The sequence below is a fragment of the Haliotis asinina genome, chromosome 5, assembly GCF_037392515.1.
Source record: "Haliotis asinina isolate JCU_RB_2024 chromosome 5, JCU_Hal_asi_v2, whole genome shotgun sequence".
NCBI classification, from domain to species: Eukaryota; Metazoa; Mollusca; class Gastropoda; order Lepetellida; family Haliotidae; genus Haliotis; species Haliotis asinina.
In genome coordinates, this window is record NC_090284.1 from 63,152,398 (window position 1) to 63,172,867 (window position 20,470).

At 37.6% G+C, this 20,470-nt stretch overlaps 1 protein-coding gene across 50 annotated transcripts in view; it reads left to right on the forward strand.

The window, feature by feature from the left end:
- Positions 1-20,470, forward strand: part of LOC137285016 (ankyrin-2-like) — a 184,514-nt gene that overhangs the window by 138,278 nt on the left and 25,766 nt on the right. For 33 of the 50 annotated variants that reach the window (XM_067817140.1, XM_067817149.1, XM_067817150.1 and 30 more), the window contains 7 exons: positions 2,890-3,060; positions 4,668-4,742; positions 7,226-7,387; positions 8,939-9,025; positions 11,876-13,273; positions 18,243-18,365; positions 20,134-20,178. In XM_067817140.1, the coding sequence (XP_067673241.1) occupies positions 2,890-3,060; positions 4,668-4,742; positions 7,226-7,387; positions 8,939-9,025; positions 11,876-13,273; positions 18,243-18,365; positions 20,134-20,178 (2,061 nt within the window). The remainder of the gene's footprint in view (positions 1-2,889; positions 3,061-4,667; positions 4,743-7,225; positions 7,388-8,938; positions 9,026-11,875; positions 13,274-18,242; positions 18,366-20,133; positions 20,179-20,470) is intronic. The other 17 variants (XM_067817163.1, XM_067817172.1, XM_067817174.1 and 14 more) reach the window with 10 other exon arrangements.

Consider the following 20,470-nt stretch of genomic DNA (forward strand, 5'->3'; position numbering starts at 1 on the left):
TCAAAGTTTTTCTTAGTATTTCATGCTGTTTAAAATATTTTGTGTGTGTTTATTTGCTGTTATGTGCAGCCCTTTAATAGTATAAGTCAGTATCTTAGAATCAGTTTGATTCATAATTGTTGAATCAGTGTTTTCCTTATGTTTGGCGCAGTATTACCCGAGTTAGACATGTCTTGTCTGTTGTACAAGAATGACATTAATTCCAGTTTCCTTGGCCTTTTTGTTACTGTCCATAGTCAAAAGTGAAGAGATGTTGTTATTGCATGTAAGGTGCTTCTTTGAGATCACAGTTCAAGTTATATTACATTTAATTTTCTCTCATGGTAAATTATTAAAGAAAAATTTAAATCATTAAGAAAATGTCAAATACTTGTGCAAAACAGTGAAATCATTTTGGTTTTACATATAGGGCAATATGACTCATATTGATGTAGCCTGTTCATTCAGGCATTGCACACTGACAAGTTTTGAGCCCAGCTTAATGTACATGTCTCATATATAAGCAATGAATAGCAAGTCAAAAATAGCCTAAAGCAGGTGATTATCTGGTACCAAGTTCAATCGACAGCTGTGGTAATATTGAGTGACAGGCATGTCTACATTCATCAATATTGAGCCTAGTCATGCAACGTGTCACGCTCTATATCTACACGATGTGTAGCAAGCCCTAATCTTCCCCTGTTTCTTACAATGGGGCAGCTGAGGATACCCCAAGATCTTCTGTATTCCCTCCTGTTCAGAATGTTGAAAAAACTGCTGATGATTGAGCCTGTATCGTCATGGGCAGTATCAACATGTATCCTTATGGGCAGTCTACAAAGTAAGCAGGGACCATATCGCATTGATTAATCCCTCTAATCCAGCTGTTTCCTGAGCCGTCATGGGCTTGTAGTATGGAGCTAGATTTTCCTTATACAGTCTAGAACTAAGCGCAAGTTTTATTTAATGTTTGTGGAGGGTTGCAAGTCAACCTGTCTAAACAAAGTTTCTTCACTTCCATCTGTTGCAGTGGAAGTTAATTCCAAATAGATTGTTTTGTCACAAAACATGTTTAGCATCATTGAATAAATGGTGCGATGAACTATTTTTTTATCATTTGTATTGATTTTGAAAGAAATGATGAGCTCATCATGATGATAGTGATGAAAAATGGACTTTTTTTTCAAATTACTGCAGCCATCTGTCATGAAAGCAGTCATGATATTTTAAACCAGTTTTTAAATTCCCATCACCATCTGAAAACAAGACCTGTCTACTCGGGTACCAGCATGCTTGACATTAGTGAGATTTATGTTGTAACCCTAAGTATTCCTATGTATTAACATGCTGCACTCGTGTGGTGATATTGTTTCCTTTGTAGCTACAGGCATGTGATAAAAATTTATAGCATGTTGTCACTGTATGTACAGAAAACATAACCAATACTACAGTTTCCATCCACTGTCCAAATATCATTGCCAATTAATTCACACTTAATCGCTTTCAGATGTTCATTGCTGCATGAGATTTTAATTTTACTCCAGTTTAAATTCAGAATGAAACATTTAGTTTCAAATCATTTCTTTATTCATTGATTGCCTGGACAGTACAGAGTAAGTCCCTTTGGTATGCCTGAAATGAGTAATTGTGGGTTTGCATCAACCAAGTTATGTTTCAAGGTGTTGGCACCATTTGCATCTGTGTTTGCCCTTAAACCTGAAAAACTGCAAACCTTCACGACCCAGAACCATAAAACATTGTGGGTCTGGATCAGAATGTGTAGGCCATATATTTTAATAAGGAAATAATACTCATATTTTATTGGGCATAAAGAAGCTGTCAGCCATGAAGACCTGCAGAAAACAAATGCTTTGGGTCCAAGTGTTTTCCAGTCAGATTTGGGCTCAAAGATTGCCGTTAATTTTGAACAATGATTAGCATGCTCATTGATTTCACCTCAGTGATAAATATGTGTGGCCTCCATCACTGTAGGCTTTCCCCCATTATCAGTCTGACATGCCGTGATATTACCAAGTTATACACCGTGTTATAACTGGACACTGTGATACTAGAATAATGCTCAAGGCGGCATTAGACCCAACATCATTATCTCCCAAATCCATATTTCTATGAATAATATGTATCTTGTTTTAATTTTGCCTGTATTTATGGCCTGAGTCAGTTGTCTATATCTACTGTCAGCTGTATTTACTTACCCCAGGTGTTCTATGTGAACCATGGCTACTGTGTTGATAGTGATAATCGATATGTAAAGTGTTGACTGTACCCTAGAGCATTCCCTGTTTGACCAAGCACCAACTGGAACATGCTTGGGAAATTTAGAACTAGTGGTTTGTATTTATGGGGGTGTTTTGATTTTTCCCTTTTTTTTTTTTTTTTTTCTTTTTTTTTAAAAATTTTTATGAAGGTTTTTATCAGCATAGTGATGCAGGTGGAATTGAGGCTACTTATATGAGTATTGATTTGTTAAACCTTTGCAGTTTCCATTTGGTGACTGGTGAAATATATTTATGAAAAGTGTATCATGAAACTGAGACTGATGAATGGAAATGTTATTATTTGAACATTGTGTTTTTGGCGCAAATATAATTTTGAAGTAAAACTTACATTGGTTCAAATATGCTGTAAAGTAAAACTTTTAAAAAGCTATTTTTCAGGTTGAAATTTTAGAAAATGTGTCCAATATTTTTTGTCACTATTTCCAAATTTTGAAGCTGTGTTTCATGCACATGTTAGGTGTAGCTATTCAAAATTTTCATCATTTTCTATTTCGTATCTTTTGTATTTTTATTTTATTTCCATCATCATTTGTCAACATTGTTTCCAGCAGAGTAATCCGATGACTAACAGATTAACTAGATGTTGTGCTTTTATCAATGCTGCTTCTAGTAACAGAAGAGAGGTACAGTGTTTCCGAAGAGACAATAGTCAAGGTAACTAAAAGCAGCAAGGAAGACCCTATGCAACAAGTTCAGCAGGCTCAAGCACATGCGCCCTGTGTTGATATGGAACCCGAGCGCTCCCCAAGTGAAAGCTCGATGGTTTACAAAGGAGACCAAGGTAGCCCAGTCACAGTTGTCTCCCCTTCACATGCACTGGTTGCACAAACAATTGCCTCAGTATTTTTTTCAAGTTGAATGTATGTCGGTGTACTTTGTTGATTCGTGCATGTGTGATTTGTGATATATTTATTAAATTCAGTTTATTGTTAAAATTTTGTGTTAACATTTCTTTCTTTTTCCGAAAAATTTGTTGTGGAATTTGCCACCTTGGTTTGCTGTGCATTTTCTTTTTTAATTCCACCTTTTTGACAAAACTTAGAACTGTTGACAAATGTACATTTACTTTAACAGGAACAAATATTATTGATATTTCTTACCACATTTATAAACTTAATAATTTTGATGCTTCACACTCAGATAACTTTCCATGAAAGTGATTTTTTCTGTCGAAGGTGATACATACACACATCACTACACTCAAACACTATATCACTGCTCAAACGTCTGATATCCGAGTTGCAAGTTTTCACACTCAGTACCTCACAAGTCTGATATATATAAACATAAGTTCTGCATCTGTGTATGCCTTACACTACACACGTTTAATGTCACTACTGACAATACAAATAATTTTCATATGTACACACATATAGAGGGCCACAAGCCTGATATCAATACACACAGTTCTGCATGTACCTACGTATCGGTATCCCCATATTGAAACCCACATATTGCCTTCCACAAGCCTGGATACCAATGCCTTGACAACTGAGTTCTCAAACAAAGAATTGCATGCTGGATTGTGTCACGAATGTTTTGTATAATTTTGTTCACCTTTATTCAGTTGTATGGTGATCAAAGCACCAGTCTTTTTTATTGTTGTATCAGTTTGTTTTGTATCAGTGTTTGTTGTATGTCATATATATATATATTGCATCTATTCTGCATTTTTGATAATGATCTAACATGAGACATTTTGCCTTCTGTCTGTCCACTTGACATTTAAAACATTTATGTACGAAGTCATACCAGCATCTCTTCAAGAATAATATGTCCGCCATTATCACACAAGGGAATGTGGAGTTTCGGTTGGTTTTCATCTGTATGTCCATTTTTGCTTCTACAGGATTACCGGTAGCTTGGATCTGACACCTTTGTGATAAATTGTGTCATTTTGTGTATATTTTTTAAATACCTATCAATGTTTGTATCTGTGTTACAGTATACCAACTAGGTTCCAATATGTCACAATGATACAGTGTTGTGTGGTCTATGTTGAAGTGTCTCTTCGTATATTATGACTCCAACTCCTGTATCCACTGTTGGTGTTTTCCCACAAAGAGGTCTGTTTACAGAGGTGGTCACTTCTAACCAACTTAAGAATATTTGAAAGACATCATTAAGACAAGCAAATTAATTATATTACTTTAACCTTTTCAAGTCAGTTTATGACTATGTACCCAACATTTTGATGCACGATGCACAGTAATGTTTCGATACTAACTGGCAATGATTTAGTTAAACTAAATATTAGCAGCAGTTTTATCCCCTGCTTCGGACGACGTTCCCTGTGTTATCAAGTTTAACTTGAACCAAGGGAGACCACTCTGTATTCTCCACCCTTCCTGACGTCTTTAAGCTTTGCATGTCATAAATTGCTTCCAGACCAGGGATATGCTGAGGATGAGGAAACCGTCAAGACCCCTCCCCCCAGTCCTTCAGACAAACAACCATCCGAAGGTAGACTTCTGCCCTTAGAAGTGTCTCTATGTCAGTCATCTGACATCTTTCTGTCGTCTGTGACCAAGTATAACTCTAGTTCTGTATCTGTAGTCTTGCTTGTGTTTTAGATGTAGGAAGCTGCAGACTAAACGAATCATACTCCATACGCACTTAATAGATATTTAGTTGACAATACACTTTCTTATCATTCACAATGGTGCATGTACAGTTCTGATAATTTTCACACACTGAAGATTTAATGTATGAAATATCTTGATTTTGGACATATATAATAGCAATATTTTATCTGAAAGTATTAATTTAATCTGTTTATTCTCTGTAATGAATTATGACAGATTTCGTTTAATCATTTCTGTAAATTCCGTTTAAATACTATTCTGTGAAGTGAAATTTGAGGAGAAATTGATTGAGAAACATTCAGAGTTCAGCTGCAGGTTCCATGCATGACAGATCTTTATGTATATACGCATATATTCATCACAGTTCATAAAGGTAGACATGGACTGAGTGTCTTCTGTCACCTAGGGGAGCACCTTTATGCATGTGTATTATAACAGGCCTTACTGTCCCTTATTTGTTGAAAATGGCAATGTATATATTTTGGGGTGTTTAAAAGCTCTTTTATCTGAAACTTTTCTGCAAAATCATATCTGTGTACTGCTTTACTTATTATCCAAAATCGTCGGATTTTTACATAGTCTTGATTTACATCTGTGTAAGGTTCCTCCTATAAAACACAGGAAAGTAAATATTTTACCAGCGATTTGAGCAAGCACTAGATGCATGGATATGTGCGCTATATAAATATCCTATGATAATAAAAGTAATATTCCAACAGCCGTATTCCTCATACAGCAGATGAAGGGTGGGGTAGCCAAGTGTAAGCTCATCACGATGAAGACCCAGGTTCAATTCCCTACTTTGGTACTATGTGTGAAGCCCATTTCTAGTGTCCCCTGCTGTGTTATTGCTAAAAGCAGCACAAAACCATATTCACTCACTCATATTTCCCCCTTCATGTCAATCAATTCTAAAAGTTATTCCAAACATTTTGCAGTGACAATCCCAGTCACATTGAAAGTTTCGTAATTTTTCTTATTTTATTGTATACCTTTGTCCCCAAGCTATGTATCTCATGGTGGACCAGTACAGCTCTGCAATGTTGTGGAAAACATGAGTTGAGATCAAAATATTTCCCCCCAAAATGATACATACAAATGAAATAAGTGATCATGACTGAGGACTAACCTGCACCAGATATTACAAGCACCTACTTCCATAACAAATCTTTCAGTTCATTTTCTCACTGTGTACATCTCTTGTGTGATATTCTACATTCTTTTATGTAATGGACAAGACAATAGTGTTCATTTCCATTCTGTTTATTATGCAACATGACAAGGTTTAATTATTTACTCTATTGATTACTTTGTGAGATCATTATCAATTTGTTTTTCCATATTATTAACAGTTTTATTATTTTGCACAACAGGCATGACAGCCATTTATCAGTGTATAGATTTGAAACATTGCTATGTGAATACATTATCTGGAATGCCAACTGAAGATGGCTGAAGAGACCATTAGTAATAGTCCACTTTTAGGGCGCTCTTATCCAGGCACATTGCCTACTCTACATACCAGTTAGGTAATGTATGTGAATAAAAGATATATTGGCATGTTGAGTGGGTATATATAGCCTAGTATCTGACTGAAGGGTTAAGTGGGTTTAAGCGATATGTGCTTGCATTAGACCATCTTCATGGCATTCCAGAAAGAAAATGTTTTTCCATACCGATTTAATGGTACTAATCATGCTTTGTATTTTGTTGTACTTTAATGACATGAAGGTTTTGAGTAGTAAGCCAAGTGATGAACCATGTCAGATGAATGGTATCTTTTTTTGTCAGAAAATCAGTATCACTTCTTGAATTAACTAGATCTGCTTAGACAATCCTTCAGTCCTATTTTGGGGACAATTTACCCTACCTGTGGAACTGTGAAAAGAAAAATTTCTAAGAAAATCTACATGGTTGAAAATCCATAACAACTCCATTAACAGTGTCTCAGAAGATGGTGTTGTAGAAATTTCCTTTAGAATAGCATTTTTTCAGTCTGTTGGTGCTACATTTCCAAACTCTGAGAACGTTCTGATTATCAAAATGTTCAGATTTTATGAACAGGCACATTGTGGTCAGTAACAATATTGAAAACGTTTGAAACATGCTGATGATATTCGACTTCTTCGAAAGATTGGATTTTGGTGGGGTGGGGTGTATATATTACGTCCATAGTTTTGCTACATGTTAGTGAGTGTGATAACAGACAGGACATAAAGGATATTCAACATGATGGATACAGCTTGGTGATCCTAGCCATGTTTTATTTTCCCTTTTGTGTGGTTTGTCCCCTTTATTTCTCAACACCCAATTCCCATTGGCAAATCTGAGTGTTTGTTTTCCGCACTGCTGCGTGATCAGTTGAGGAGCGCCATTTCGTTGAAGATGAGGAACGTCAAGATGAGGTCACAGAAATTGAGGAGATTTTCCAGATTTCCGAAGATGGGGAAACTTGGAAAACAATTCGTAAAGTGACCACCATAACTCCACAGGGCACTTCAGAACGTACAGAGGTGATCAAAGGTAGCCGATTGTCGTCAGATCAATTTTGTCCTTACACATAACGATTTCAATCACCTCATTCTCAAAGTGTTTATTTTTTGCCTTCTTCAGTTGTTTTGCAAAAAACGTTTCCCTCTTTTTAATTCTAAACAGAAGTCTGGATTTATTTTGCCCACGTAAAATCATTGCTGCTATTTCACCTTGCTTTAGCCTCTTGTGCATTACGTTAAATGAAAACAGCGGTACTTTTTCCTTGGGAGTTTTGTTTTCAGGAGACTTGCCATATCAGTGGACCCAAGCATGCATGAATACAGGTTTTGTTTCCATTTACACTGTGCAAGAGTGCACATACCTGTGGAACTGAGACATTTGACCTACACAGACTAACACTGTATTTCCTTCAATAAATGCTCAGAACCATATTCTTAATGCTAGGTAGTAACTCCCATACGTGAACATGGATTGTTATAGAATTGGACAGTTTGGGTTTTTTGCTTTTTCTTCGGGTGTTTTTTTTTTTGTTTTTTTTTGACCAAACTGCAAGTCTCAGATCCTTTGCAGGTGTTTAGAGAAGCCCATTGTAATTTTTTTTTGTGATGTCACAGAGGAAACACCTGGTGTTGCTATTCAATGAATCATTCTCAAAATTATGTTTAGGATAGGTATTGCTGTGTACACCCAGTACAGTGAGTCTTGGGGTTTTTAAGACTGATCTCTTTTTCATAAAATTTTAAATTATGATGTATGCAAAATTACCCTGGTTAATGATAGTGGGGTATATTAAAGGAAATACAGGCTAAACATTTTTGTTGGTTTTATAGTGACCTGTGACCTCATTGTGTAATGACTATGTGCATGCTCTTTGCATGGTTTGCTGCAGTGTGTGTGCTGCACTCTGTGTTCTGTGTGATATACTACATGTGATATACTGCCATTATCACTCTAATTTGTTCTGGTGTCATACACATTATATTTCAGGTTTACACTTTGCAGCTTGAACTGGTAACTGCTCACCACCAAGCACTTGTGTCATCATTGAAGTTTATGTTTATAATATGAATTTCATTTGTTTTTGTTCAGCTGATTTGTAATGATGAAAATGCATTTTCATTTAGCAATTTTTTCAGCTTTTGACAGATTGATGTTTAACCATAAAATTGTGAATATTCATGTAGATATAATCAGGTATACATAAGATGTTGAACTACCTAAATTTGGAAGTTGACAGAGCAGTCAAATTTTGATATTTGATTTTGTACCAGCATTTTTCTCTTATTGAAACTATGTTTAAGTGTATTTTGTGAAATATAGCATGTTATATTACACTTTATTGTGGGATAGTCCACATATTTTGCAGAGTTGTTGAATTAATGGGGGTCTTTTATGATAATGGTAAAAAATCAACGTTACCTTGTCTTGATTTTTTTTAATGGAACAGTATTATGGGTCAAAAGGCAAAAGACCCAGTAGCAAAAAACAAATGGATTTTTAAATACATAAAGTAAATTAATTCAGGGTCACATCGTCAAAAATGGCACCAAACTCACACAAAAGCTTTCTTATATTTTTCAGAAGAAAGAATAACACCTTACTCCAATGTTGAGCAAGCTGCTGCACGATTGGCTGCCGAGGCTGAAGGAGCTGACCAATCGGAGTCTGGTGTGTAGTTGAAACTGTGTGCCATGCCAATCCATGACAGGCTTTTGGGCCACATGATTAGCGCAGTGTAGCATGCTACAAGAGAACAATAGCCGATTATTATGTTTTAATATATCCCTGAAGAATCTCATGCACAGAGAATTATTTAAATGCTTATGCAGGCAGGATTCGGTTTTTGTTGTGTTGGAGTCTCTCTCAGCCTACTGTACTGTAAGCAATTTTTATAGCGTAACTGTACATGTTGAAGTATTTGCTTGGCCAATATTTTCAGGATATTTAGCTTGCCAGATTATTGCATGTTTTAAGAAACTTTGCGCGTTAACTGTATCCTGGCAATTGTGTTCCACTATCTGACAGTGCCAGAGATGAAGCATGGTTGGTTCCGCACTATTCCGCACCCGTCAAACATTTTCATTTCACAAATTTACACATGTGCATGGTTTTGATTGATTTCAATTATGCAAGAATATTTTCATGGCTATGATTGATCTATGAATATTGCGCTGTTTTAAGTTTATTTTGTCAATTCTGATATTGCTCATATGCGTCATCAGGTTCATGGGTTGGTAGAAACTGAGGAAGAAATCACAGTTTACGTTTAAAACAATTAAAATTTTACAACTGCTCATGGACATTACAACCACATTGTAAAGTACACTCCAGAGTGTCAAAGTGTTTCTTCCTCAGGGGTGGTTGAAATGAGGTTCTTCAGACTGTATGAGACAAGAGAAAATTTTGCACTGTATTATTACAAAATCCATTTAATCTTTTGAAGCAAAGTTGTTTTCTTAAGTGTTGTTATATGTCTATACATGGTCATTTAGCCTTCGAGACCAATGGGAAAAACCAATCTTTATCTAATGTTTTGTCAATAATGAAAAGTGCAATTTATGTTCTCTTAGCTCATTGGATTTTACTTCCTCTGATGTTTAAACGAGCAAGTGCAATTTGTTGATTTTGATGAATATTTGCATATGAGGTTGTGACTTTTGATTGTTTTTATGTTAATTTCTCTATCAACAATGCTGTTAAGAAAGCACATATTAGATTTATGAAAATGACTTTGGGCATTAAGCACTCATTTCTGAAACTTTAGATTAAAGCATAGATATCATATGGATCACTTTAATTGTATTTAGTGCCTATCCACTTTTGATTAATTCACTTTTCCGCAAAAGAATTTCTGACATAATTTTGCTATTCATTACTCTTTAACATTTGCTTGATTTCAATATTTACATGATGTTTAGCTTACCTCACTGCCATATTGCTTCGTCTATATTGTCATACTTTGTTGTCATTGAATAAATGTCTCCATCATTTAGTTACTTGGTTGTGGTATTCTTTGTTATTATTAGTATTTCTTATTTTCAATTTTGTTTTCGATTTGGTGAATTTTGTTCTGTAAACCATCACTCAGAGGCCAGGAGAATAGAAATACCTGACTGACCGTATCACAAGGTGCCAACTTCAAGGGTTAAATTACATTGTGATTGGTCTATGGATTGTTATGAGGCAATACAAAATATTTACAACACCAGAATGGGAATCTTCATTGTTAACGCTGTACAGTGGGTGATAATGTAATGAACACATGGTATCTACTCATGACTTGAAACATGATATGACTAACAATACATCGTATCTCAATTTCATCTCATTTTCTTCATTACAAGTCAGGTTTAGTTTTCCAGTGTACAAAATGTCCTTATTTAATATGAACATTTCAGCATTTATTAAAGTGGTATAAACAATCATATCTACTGATTTTTGGGGAGTTTGTTTCTCAACATTGTGCTTGCTGTGCTGTGATTTGAAGTGTTACTGGATTCTGGAAAACTACATTTGGCCGTCATCTCGATCATCTCCATTACTGCATGAACTGTGTTTGTATTGCTTTCCCTCAAGCGCATGTTGCTCAACATTTTCTATAACCATACCAAAAAAAATAGGTTGATTTTTTTTTTTTTTTTTTTTTTTTCTTTTCTGGTTACACATGCCAAAGCATCCAAGCCAAGTGTCTTTGACATACCTGAACAAAACATGTTATTTATGCAGCATTGTCCTTTTACAAAAATATTTTGTTAGAAATATTCTGCTTTGCAACTAAAGGAGGAGCATTGATTTATAAGAGTTCTACAGGTCTGGGACGTGACATGACATAGACTGGTTGGGAGTAATGCTGGTAAATTCACATTATTAACCAGTTGTTGTCCAACACTGCTCTGTGAGAATTAACATTGCTCCATGAATGATAAGACTTTTTCATTTTCCTCATCATTAGATAGAATATTTTATTTGATACTGCTTAAACTGGCTTGTATGCTTTGTGCTTGGATCATTTCCTAACCCTTGATTCTTACTATTTCTGCATTGCAAATTTATTTTAGAGATATGCTGTTTATCCTTAGATAGCACACTTTTGCATATAGTTTTTTTTCTGATGCTAAAAACTTCTTTCCTCTACTGTTAAAACTTTTGAATTAGGGCACTTACTTTAGGTGAGAATACAAGGGTTGAAATGCTACCAGCAACACACACACAAGGTGTAACCACTATTCAAGTTGTGATATTTTATTTCATTACTAGTCTTACTAATGACTTTGTTTCACATACATTGTGTAGACCACAACTGTTTTGCTCGCCTTGGCCTAGTTTGAGCCACGCAGGATGACATCTTTGCATGGCTCCAGTTCCAGCTGCTTGTACTAGTACTGCCAAGTGACTCCTCTTCTGCTGTGTGTCTGCATGGTTTGCCTTCTGTCTGCCTCTAGAAATACAGCCTACCTCAATCTAAGATGTCCGTAAGTCTCTCTTGCTTGGTATACGATAACATCCTGCAAATTTCAGAACAAGCTGAGTGGCTCAAGCAAAAAGAAGCTGAGGAACAGTTACGTCGTCAACAACAGGAAGAGGAAGATGAGCTCCACAGAAAACAGGCTGAACAGTATCGACAAGAAGCAGAAGTACGAGCACAACAACAAAAGGCTGATGATGAGCGACGGAGACAGGAGGCTGAAGCTGAGAAGAAAAGATTAGAAGATGAACGCATAAGACATCAAGAAATTGAAGCTGAGAGATTGAGACAAGCTGAATTGGATGCTGACAGGCTCAGGGACCAAGAAGCAGAAAGACAACAAGAGGAAGCCACTAGGCGTGAACAAGAAGATGCCAAGAAGGAGTTTGAAGAAGAGCGACAGCGGAAACTAGAGAAAGAGAAAGCTGCTGATCTGGATGAAGTAGACAGGCTGCGGCAACAGAGAGAAGATGAAGATGAGCTTGAGCGCCAGGAACTGGATGAACAGGAGAGGCAGAGATCAGAGGTTGATGATGATCAGTACAGGCTACAGGTGGATCGTGCAGATGATCGAGTCCAATTGCCAGACTCAGAAACAAAGATGGAGGCTGCTCATACTGACACAGCTGCCAGCCTGCCTCCAGGTGGCCCAATGTCTCTGGAACCTGAGCCCTATCCCGAAGCAGCGGAACAGATCATCAGTCCAACATCTGATGGATCATACCATGATGGCCCATCCTCTGTCCCTGAGCCTCAAATGCCAGCAGGATTTGTTGCAGAGGACAGAGTTACTGACAAAGAATCACCTATGTATGACTATGACCCTAGATTTGATGAGTTTGTTGACCGCAAAGAAGAATACATAGTTGAGGAAACTGCTATTGAGAAAAAAGCAACCAGTCCTACCTACTCAATTCCCTACAGTATCACGGGACAACCTGATGTCACAGGACAAGAGTCTGGAATCACTGCCATAGGAAGACAGCCTGAGGTTGTTGCCTCAGAAGAAGAGCCACTGGTCTCAGCAACAGAACAACAGCCAGAGATCATCCCCATTGGACATCAGTCTGTGGTTGTTACCACAGGAAAAGAGCCAGAGGTCATTACCTCAGGACAACAGCCCAGAGTCTTTGCCACAGAACAACAGCCAGGGGTCTTTGCCACAGGTCCTCAATCTGAGGTCATAACCACAGAACAGCAGGGGCTGTTTGTCTCAGGAGAACCTGATGTTACTGTTGAAGGACAAGAACCTGAGGTCACTGTCACAACAAAACAACCAGAGGAGCATGACATTGAGATCAAAGAACAACAGCCTGAGGTTGCTGTAGCAGGAACACAACCTGAGCAGCTCTCAAGGAAGCCTGATGTCCTCACTGGTATAAGTGGAGTACAACTGATTACCACAACCCAACAGTACTATGATGAAGAGGCATCAGGAGAATCTACTCAAGGTACTTAGACACTGACCAGAGTCAGCACTACCAGTACATAGTCACCAGGCACAATGTGGGATATGTACATAGAAAACAATGCAAGGCTTCGTGAGGAATCGAGCACTCTACTCTCAAAAGTTGACCGTGATGACATCGGAAGGACCCAACCACCATTTGGACACGTATCATAACCCACACATTTTCAATATTCAAAACATGATACCCAATATTCTATTGTGTCGTCACATTCAGCTTTTGGAAGAAGTGTGGCTCATGCTAGGGTTACAGAAGTTTAAGTTAATAGTTCATGGCAGAAAGAAGATTTTGAGTGACATCTAACCCCTAACATGACATGTTTGTGTAAGCATATTTTTCGGCCATACAACATACTCCCTACGACTTGAGGACATATCTTGAGTTCCTCATTTCTGTAGCATGGGCCAAGCTGTTTGCATGCCAGTCATGTTTTGTTTATGCAGTGTCATTATATTTCTGTATGATCTACTTTGCCTTTGTTTATATTACTCATCAGCATCATCGTCATATCATTGAAAACATGACACACATTTGTAGGAACACGAAAACACAATACTTTTTATGATTTTTGTTTTGGCTTTTTTCATTGTTTTTCCTTTTTTATATGCAAGTTTCAGTTAAGAAATATTCATGGTTCATTGACGATTTATTTTATTCAACATTTTGTCATTGTCTGTGTTGGTCACTATGTTACATACACAGTTTTGAGGAAAATATTATTTCAGTCAGTTTGAACAAAAACAAATTACAACTTGTTTTTGAAGTATGTGTTATTGTTTTACATCCATAACCAAAGGTTAATGGAAGGGCAATTTCTTGTATTAGAGGGATACAATATCTAAAAGGAAATTTAGTGTTGCCATGGAGACTACATATTTAACGACACTATGTGTCAACCAAGAAATGTTAACAAAGGTGAAAACAAGCCAACACCCAAATGGAGATTTATGAAGAATAGGAAAAGTTGTTTCATCACCGTCCAGGTAATTTAAAGTTTTCAAATCCACCAAACCCTTACCAAGTGCTTCAAGCCTTTAACCATCCAAGCCCAAGACCAACCTGCACCTTGCACTACCCCGAAATGCCTCGCCTATGGGATAACACAGGGCTTTAACAAACCATACAACCTACCCTGCTGAACTGATATACCATTTTTTGTATGACTATAGCATATCAATTGACACACAATTGTCATCGTAGAGTCTGATCATTTAGCATTAGATCCAAAAACAGGAGTCAACATGTTAATAACTTGGCACCACGGCAATTTTGTCCTTGGTAACTTAGATTTTGTCTTCTTTTTATTTTTTACAGAAATCAGTACTAAAAAGTATTGATTTGAATTCTAGATTTCTAGTTTTTGCTGTAGCTTGAGCTTGTTCACGTTGTAAGTTTGATAAATATATTCTTGTTGATAATTAGTGATGTTTTAACTAGCAAGCACAACTGTTGTTGAAATGCTTCAAAATAGGCTTTTGCTTGAGAAGATGGTAAATTTTTAAATTAAACACTGCCTCACAATAAGATTTGCTAGAACAAAGTTCACCAAAGTTTGCATGCTTTATGTTTTTACTAACACTGTAGAGTTTGACATCTACTCCACGTGTTAGAGTAGAAGCCGTGTGCTGTCGTCACCCTGCTGTTTAGATGGTTTCTATGCCAATCTTATCCTTGTTTATCAGTCTGATTGGTTACCCTCTATACATAACCAGTAACACAAGTTTTCCAAACTTTGATATTTATTGAAGGGGTTTCTGCTCACAACAACAGCAAACCCATGCTTTAACTAACTATACTTGTATACTAAATCATGTAGGGTTAGGTTTGGTGTGACACACTAACCATGCTTATGCCATATGTATAATAGCCTTGTGTATGCTTTGCTTTGGTGATGGGACCCCAAGATCCAGAAGTACCTCCCCATTCTCCCTCCTTCTTTTATTGGCGTCCCTAAAATCCAGGTCCCTGGTATCCATGGGTTTCCTTGGGTTTCTTCCAGCAGGGTTTGCAATAGCTGCTAACAGTGTGGTTTGTGCTGTAGCGTTGGAACGCCGCCCTGTAACGTTTTGAACCTAGTATAGACACTAGGGAGTCTTCACTGTGTGTTGGTCAGCACGTGTGCAGTCGGCAGCTGTCATTGCTAGCGGTTTAGTCTAGTTACTTGTTCTCACAATGCCCCACTTTCTCTGATTTCCAGTTTTCGATCAAGTTTTCGATCCTAGTCTGTCAACACAAGAGACTATGTATGAGGAGGTTCTTCCTGATGGAACTAAGGTTAAGCGTCACACAATCCATCACCAAGGTAAGAGTGTTGGAGCTCGTGTGATGGAACTTGTCGAGTCTGAGGGACCTGCTCATGAAAGAGAAGAGATCAAGGAGTTCGAGGAGGTCTTGCCAGATGGCACAGTCCATCATACCCACATGGTCCGGAAACAATCTTTGAAGCATGTGACCAGGACCCTGTCCACAGACAACGAGGAAAAGTCTCTTTATGATCGGGAAGAAGTTATTCCTGGTACAAAAAGAGAAAATGTGCTTGAGACTTTCGTAGAGCCTCCAAAATGTGTGACAGAGGAGGAGGAAGTCGAGCATGTGCTGCCTGATGGGAAAACGGTTAAGAGGCATGTAATACTGAACAGAATGGTGCACCACATCAAAACTCATCAGGAGTCTTTTGATGAGGACACAGGTACAGTTGAGCAGGAAGACTATGAGATTGAAGAGGTTATTCCTGGAACTGTATCCGCTTTCGTTGCTGGACAAGACTCAGACTCAGAAGATGAGCTTTCTGGCCAGATATTGGCTGACATGGAAGAACATCAGGAGGTCCTGGATGATGGGACTGTCGTTACAAGGAAACTCCTCATTAGTGAAGAAAAACGGACTGTAAGATCTAGGTCTGGCTCTATTGATGAATCAGAGGAGGCTTGCAGAGTTGAAGAAGTTGCCACAACACCAGGCCCTCATCCAGGTTCATTTGTGCAAGGAGAATCTGGTCCATATGATAGCACTGGTCATGTACCAGTCCAGACCAGAGAAAGAGTTGCACATTTTGAGGAGTTTCGTCATGGTGGCATGGTAGAGGATACACTGGTACTGAGGGAGGACACTGAGACGAAGGGCATCCTCCAGCAGAGGACTGTCCTGGATGATACTCCAGACAGCTTTGGGACTGCAGGTAATACAGAAGTGCTGTGGTGCTCAGGGGGATAGGTTCAGGGCAGTTGGTAGCATTTGTGTTTGCAGTGGTCAAATTGAGCAGTGTTTGTCTTTTCTTAGTAGAGATGCAGTTTGAGAATGGCAATTGCTTAGTTTCCACTGGCTTCAGTTTGAACATTATCACTGAGTTATGAATAGATTGGTTGTGATGGAGATAGTGTGTTGATGGCTTAGTTGACTTTATGGTCTAATGTTCCTCAAGAACACATCTGTGTCCTTATAATGAAACATACTCTGCCTATAATATGGGCTGTATACTGGTGGTTGCCAGGGACATATATCATGATATATCACCGCTTGTTGGTGCTTCAGCAATTATAAACTGGCTTCAGACCAAGTAACCCTGAAATGTATGGCTATTCAGTATGATGTCTAATATGGTTCTGGTTAAGGGGATAATAATCCAGGATACAGTGAGCTCTATAGTGTCGAAGTTGTAGCACTGCATGTTGAATGTTGTAAATTGTTGTGAGGTTTGTGGGACAACTACTTATCATCAACTAACACATTTGGTAAGGGTTGCATATAATGGAAAATATTCTTTATCAACTTTAGTATCTGATCTTAAATGGGAAATTGTTGATGTGATTGTGGTCAGCAATAGTATGATTCTGAGATGCGTTGAAACATTCACTTACATACCTTTAAGCGATACAACACCATACACCATCACCGAAAGACACAAGGGTTGAACTTGGTATCAACATTACACAAGAAGCAAGATCAAAGTGATAATGAAAGTTGTGCATGTTGCATTCAAAGTTGAATCAGCCAGTCCACACAACAGCGTCAATGGAACGGTCCCAGCTTTCAATGCAGAGTGTTGTTTCTTGTTGGCTTTAGAGTGCCGTGAGTTGACTGACAGTGGCTTGGCCAAGCGGCAAGTTAAGAAGGTGACATGGCAACCAGACCATGTTGAGGTTGAAGGTGGGCACAGCTTGTTTTCTGTGCATCATGCGTGTTCCACAGTCATGCCAGTGTCCTAACCACTTGAGAAGCATTTTCCTAACAACAGTTTGTTGTTTGGTTCAAATGAAACCACCTTCTGACACATTTTGTTCATTTTAACATGGATGGAATGAGAGTCTCTGTGATATTACTGGACTAGAACCCATGACATGTATGTATGCAGTTGCAGCCATCCTATTGTAATGATTTGCATGGTAACATAGACAAACCTCTAACCAGTCTACACTGAAGTAGTTTCTGTTTGAGATTCAGTATTTGCAGAATTAAAAAAATGGTTTCTTTCTACAGTGCCCAAAGAAAGCAGAATGTAAATGATTCAGTATATTCAGTAACACAAGTGTTAGATTTGATGATTCAGTAGCATAAATAAAATTTCAATAAAATAAATGATAAGATGAATATACACAAATTACAACATCACACAAATATGAAGCACATCTGACTCAGCCTTACTCCGCCTGTGTCAAACATTAAGTTGTAATATATTGAGTTTTTACATATTCCTTTGCATGTGCTTGTCAGTATATGTTTGAAGACGTGTCTCTTTCAATGTTCTTCCTCTTTATTAAGTGTTTGTTTTTCTTTTGTCTTCTTATAGTTTGTCCCCCAGCCCCATAACAGAATGTCATGTGTTCTGTTATCAAAGTAGTGTCATAGTCAAAAACAGATTGAGGAAAACTGCATCCGGCGTTGCCTTCGTCAGTAGATACGAATTAAAAAAACGAGGGATTATCACCCTCCCCTGGTATTTTTGTTGTTTCAGCGAGTTTCGAGAATGGTGCGCCAGATACACCTGTCATTACCATAACAGAAGATCTCAGCACCCCCCCTGATGAAGATGATTATATATCTTGCTATGGAATCATACAAGAATCTGATTCGAAAGGTTAGCCGAGACCCTACACCGTGGAGGATGTGGATCTCAATACTTTTGACTGTTTCAGAAATAAACAGCCTTTGTTTTAACTTTATCTGTTAGAGAAACTTTCTTGAACAATTTGGTTATGGGTTGTTTGTGTTCCACTATGTAGCACATTATGTTACTTTTGGGGTAGGAAATTTCTTATTGATATTCTTTTATAACAAAGTAGCACTGTATTAATAGGCACAGTTCTTCGGTCCAATGGCTTCGTATTGGGATGAATCTAAGAAATTTGTTTCTGCTATTTTTTCAGCTTTCACAGTTAATTATTTCTTCTCTTTGTCAGTTTCATTGCAGACACATATTTGAGTCTTTTCTCACATTAAGCCTCTTGATTTTTCCTGAACAAGTTTCAGTTTCTAATTTTTAACTAACATTTTAATTATCTATTGGAACTAACATTCTTTTTCTGAAGCAGTCAAAAGTTGTCAAAATGTCTACATATAATCTGAACACAAAGAATTATTCAATTTTGTGGAAAAACTGCAAGATTACAAGGGACTGGGTGTATAGCAGACAAATTGAGGGGAATCTCCCTACATGTATCCCAGGGGTGATCTGGCAACATCTAGCTTATAGCTACTGCTTTTGTTGGCCTTCACATCATACCAGATGGTTTGTGACCTGGTTCACATGGCACTATAAACATTCAAATAGAAAAAAAAAAAACAGCTTCTTTTTGAGAATGCACACTAGTTCAGAATTATCAGGATAATGAAAATTAATTCACATTTTAAAATGTGTCTCATTATTTACTAGCTTATCAATACTGTTCTCTGCTCATAGTGTCAGTGATTTCAAGACTACCGACATGTAGATTCTGAAGATCTGATATTGTGAACCAGGAAAGCCTGTTGTTTGGCAGCATCCTTTATGGCGATATTGCATATTGTGTAGACTTGAAGTTTAAATGCTTTGTGTGGCATTATGCAGAACGCTCATGTAGCTAATGGTATATGCTGCATGCCAGTCAATCTTAGATTGCAATGGCTATTTCTAAATTCTTCAGCAGAATCTGGATAGAGTCTGCTGTTGGTTCTACCATAATGGTTCTGATTGGGAACCAGAGTGGTTCATAAGAATCCAAACTTTAGGAGCTTCTGGATTGCATGGGATGGGGCTGCAGGAATGTATTGCCATCTTTGTTAAACTTTCATTTTCATTGATTGCTATTTTGAAATTTTGCTTGTCTTTTTACTTGAATGGTAGAATGCAGGTTCTACTGATTCGTATGAATACAATAGTGAATTAGGCAGATGTACACCCACTTCATCCTATTTATGGAACATTCGGCTGAAATGCACTCTCTGACTTCAGAGGCAATGTTGGGGACATTTGATTTGGGCAACTAATCACTTAGACTGTTTTGACTGGACTGACATAGCTACCAAATATTCAAAGTTTGGATATGTAATGACTAAATCTAAATATGGAGCAGAAGTATAAACATACTGCATACCTTTCTGGGGAATATAGGCATGTGGTATGTAACAATACTGTACTACGCTACACAAAAAAATTGTCATAATAAAATGAATCTGTTTACCACCAGATAAAACCTGTGGTAGCTATGTTATAAAACAATATTGTCAACAATGCGGATACAAAAACATTCTAGTTAACAATGACAATTTCATCACTGGAAAAAGCAAACAAAACATTGTCCCTGCCATTGCCTTGACTTGCAGAATGCCTATGCATCAAGCTAACACTTGAACATCTCTCAATCTAGGTGTGGAGACAGCTCCCAGTGAGGAACCCAAGGCCCAACCAGAAGGTACCATCTGCATGTTGTGGCCATATCAGTATAGTTTTGTTCTTTTCAGTATCCGTTTATTTTGTACCCATGTTCAATGTAATATGTAGAATAATCATACATTGTGGTTTTGACTTTGTTTCAGGACAGTTGTCTCCCTTCATGTGACGTGCACCTGTAATAGCACTGGTCCACAATTGTGGCCTTTAGTTTGTCTGAAAAATGTTTCCGTAACTTTCAGTTGAAAAATGTCACATATTTCATTAAACTAGTTTTCATGCATGGCCTGCTGGTCATATGAATTCAGAAATTG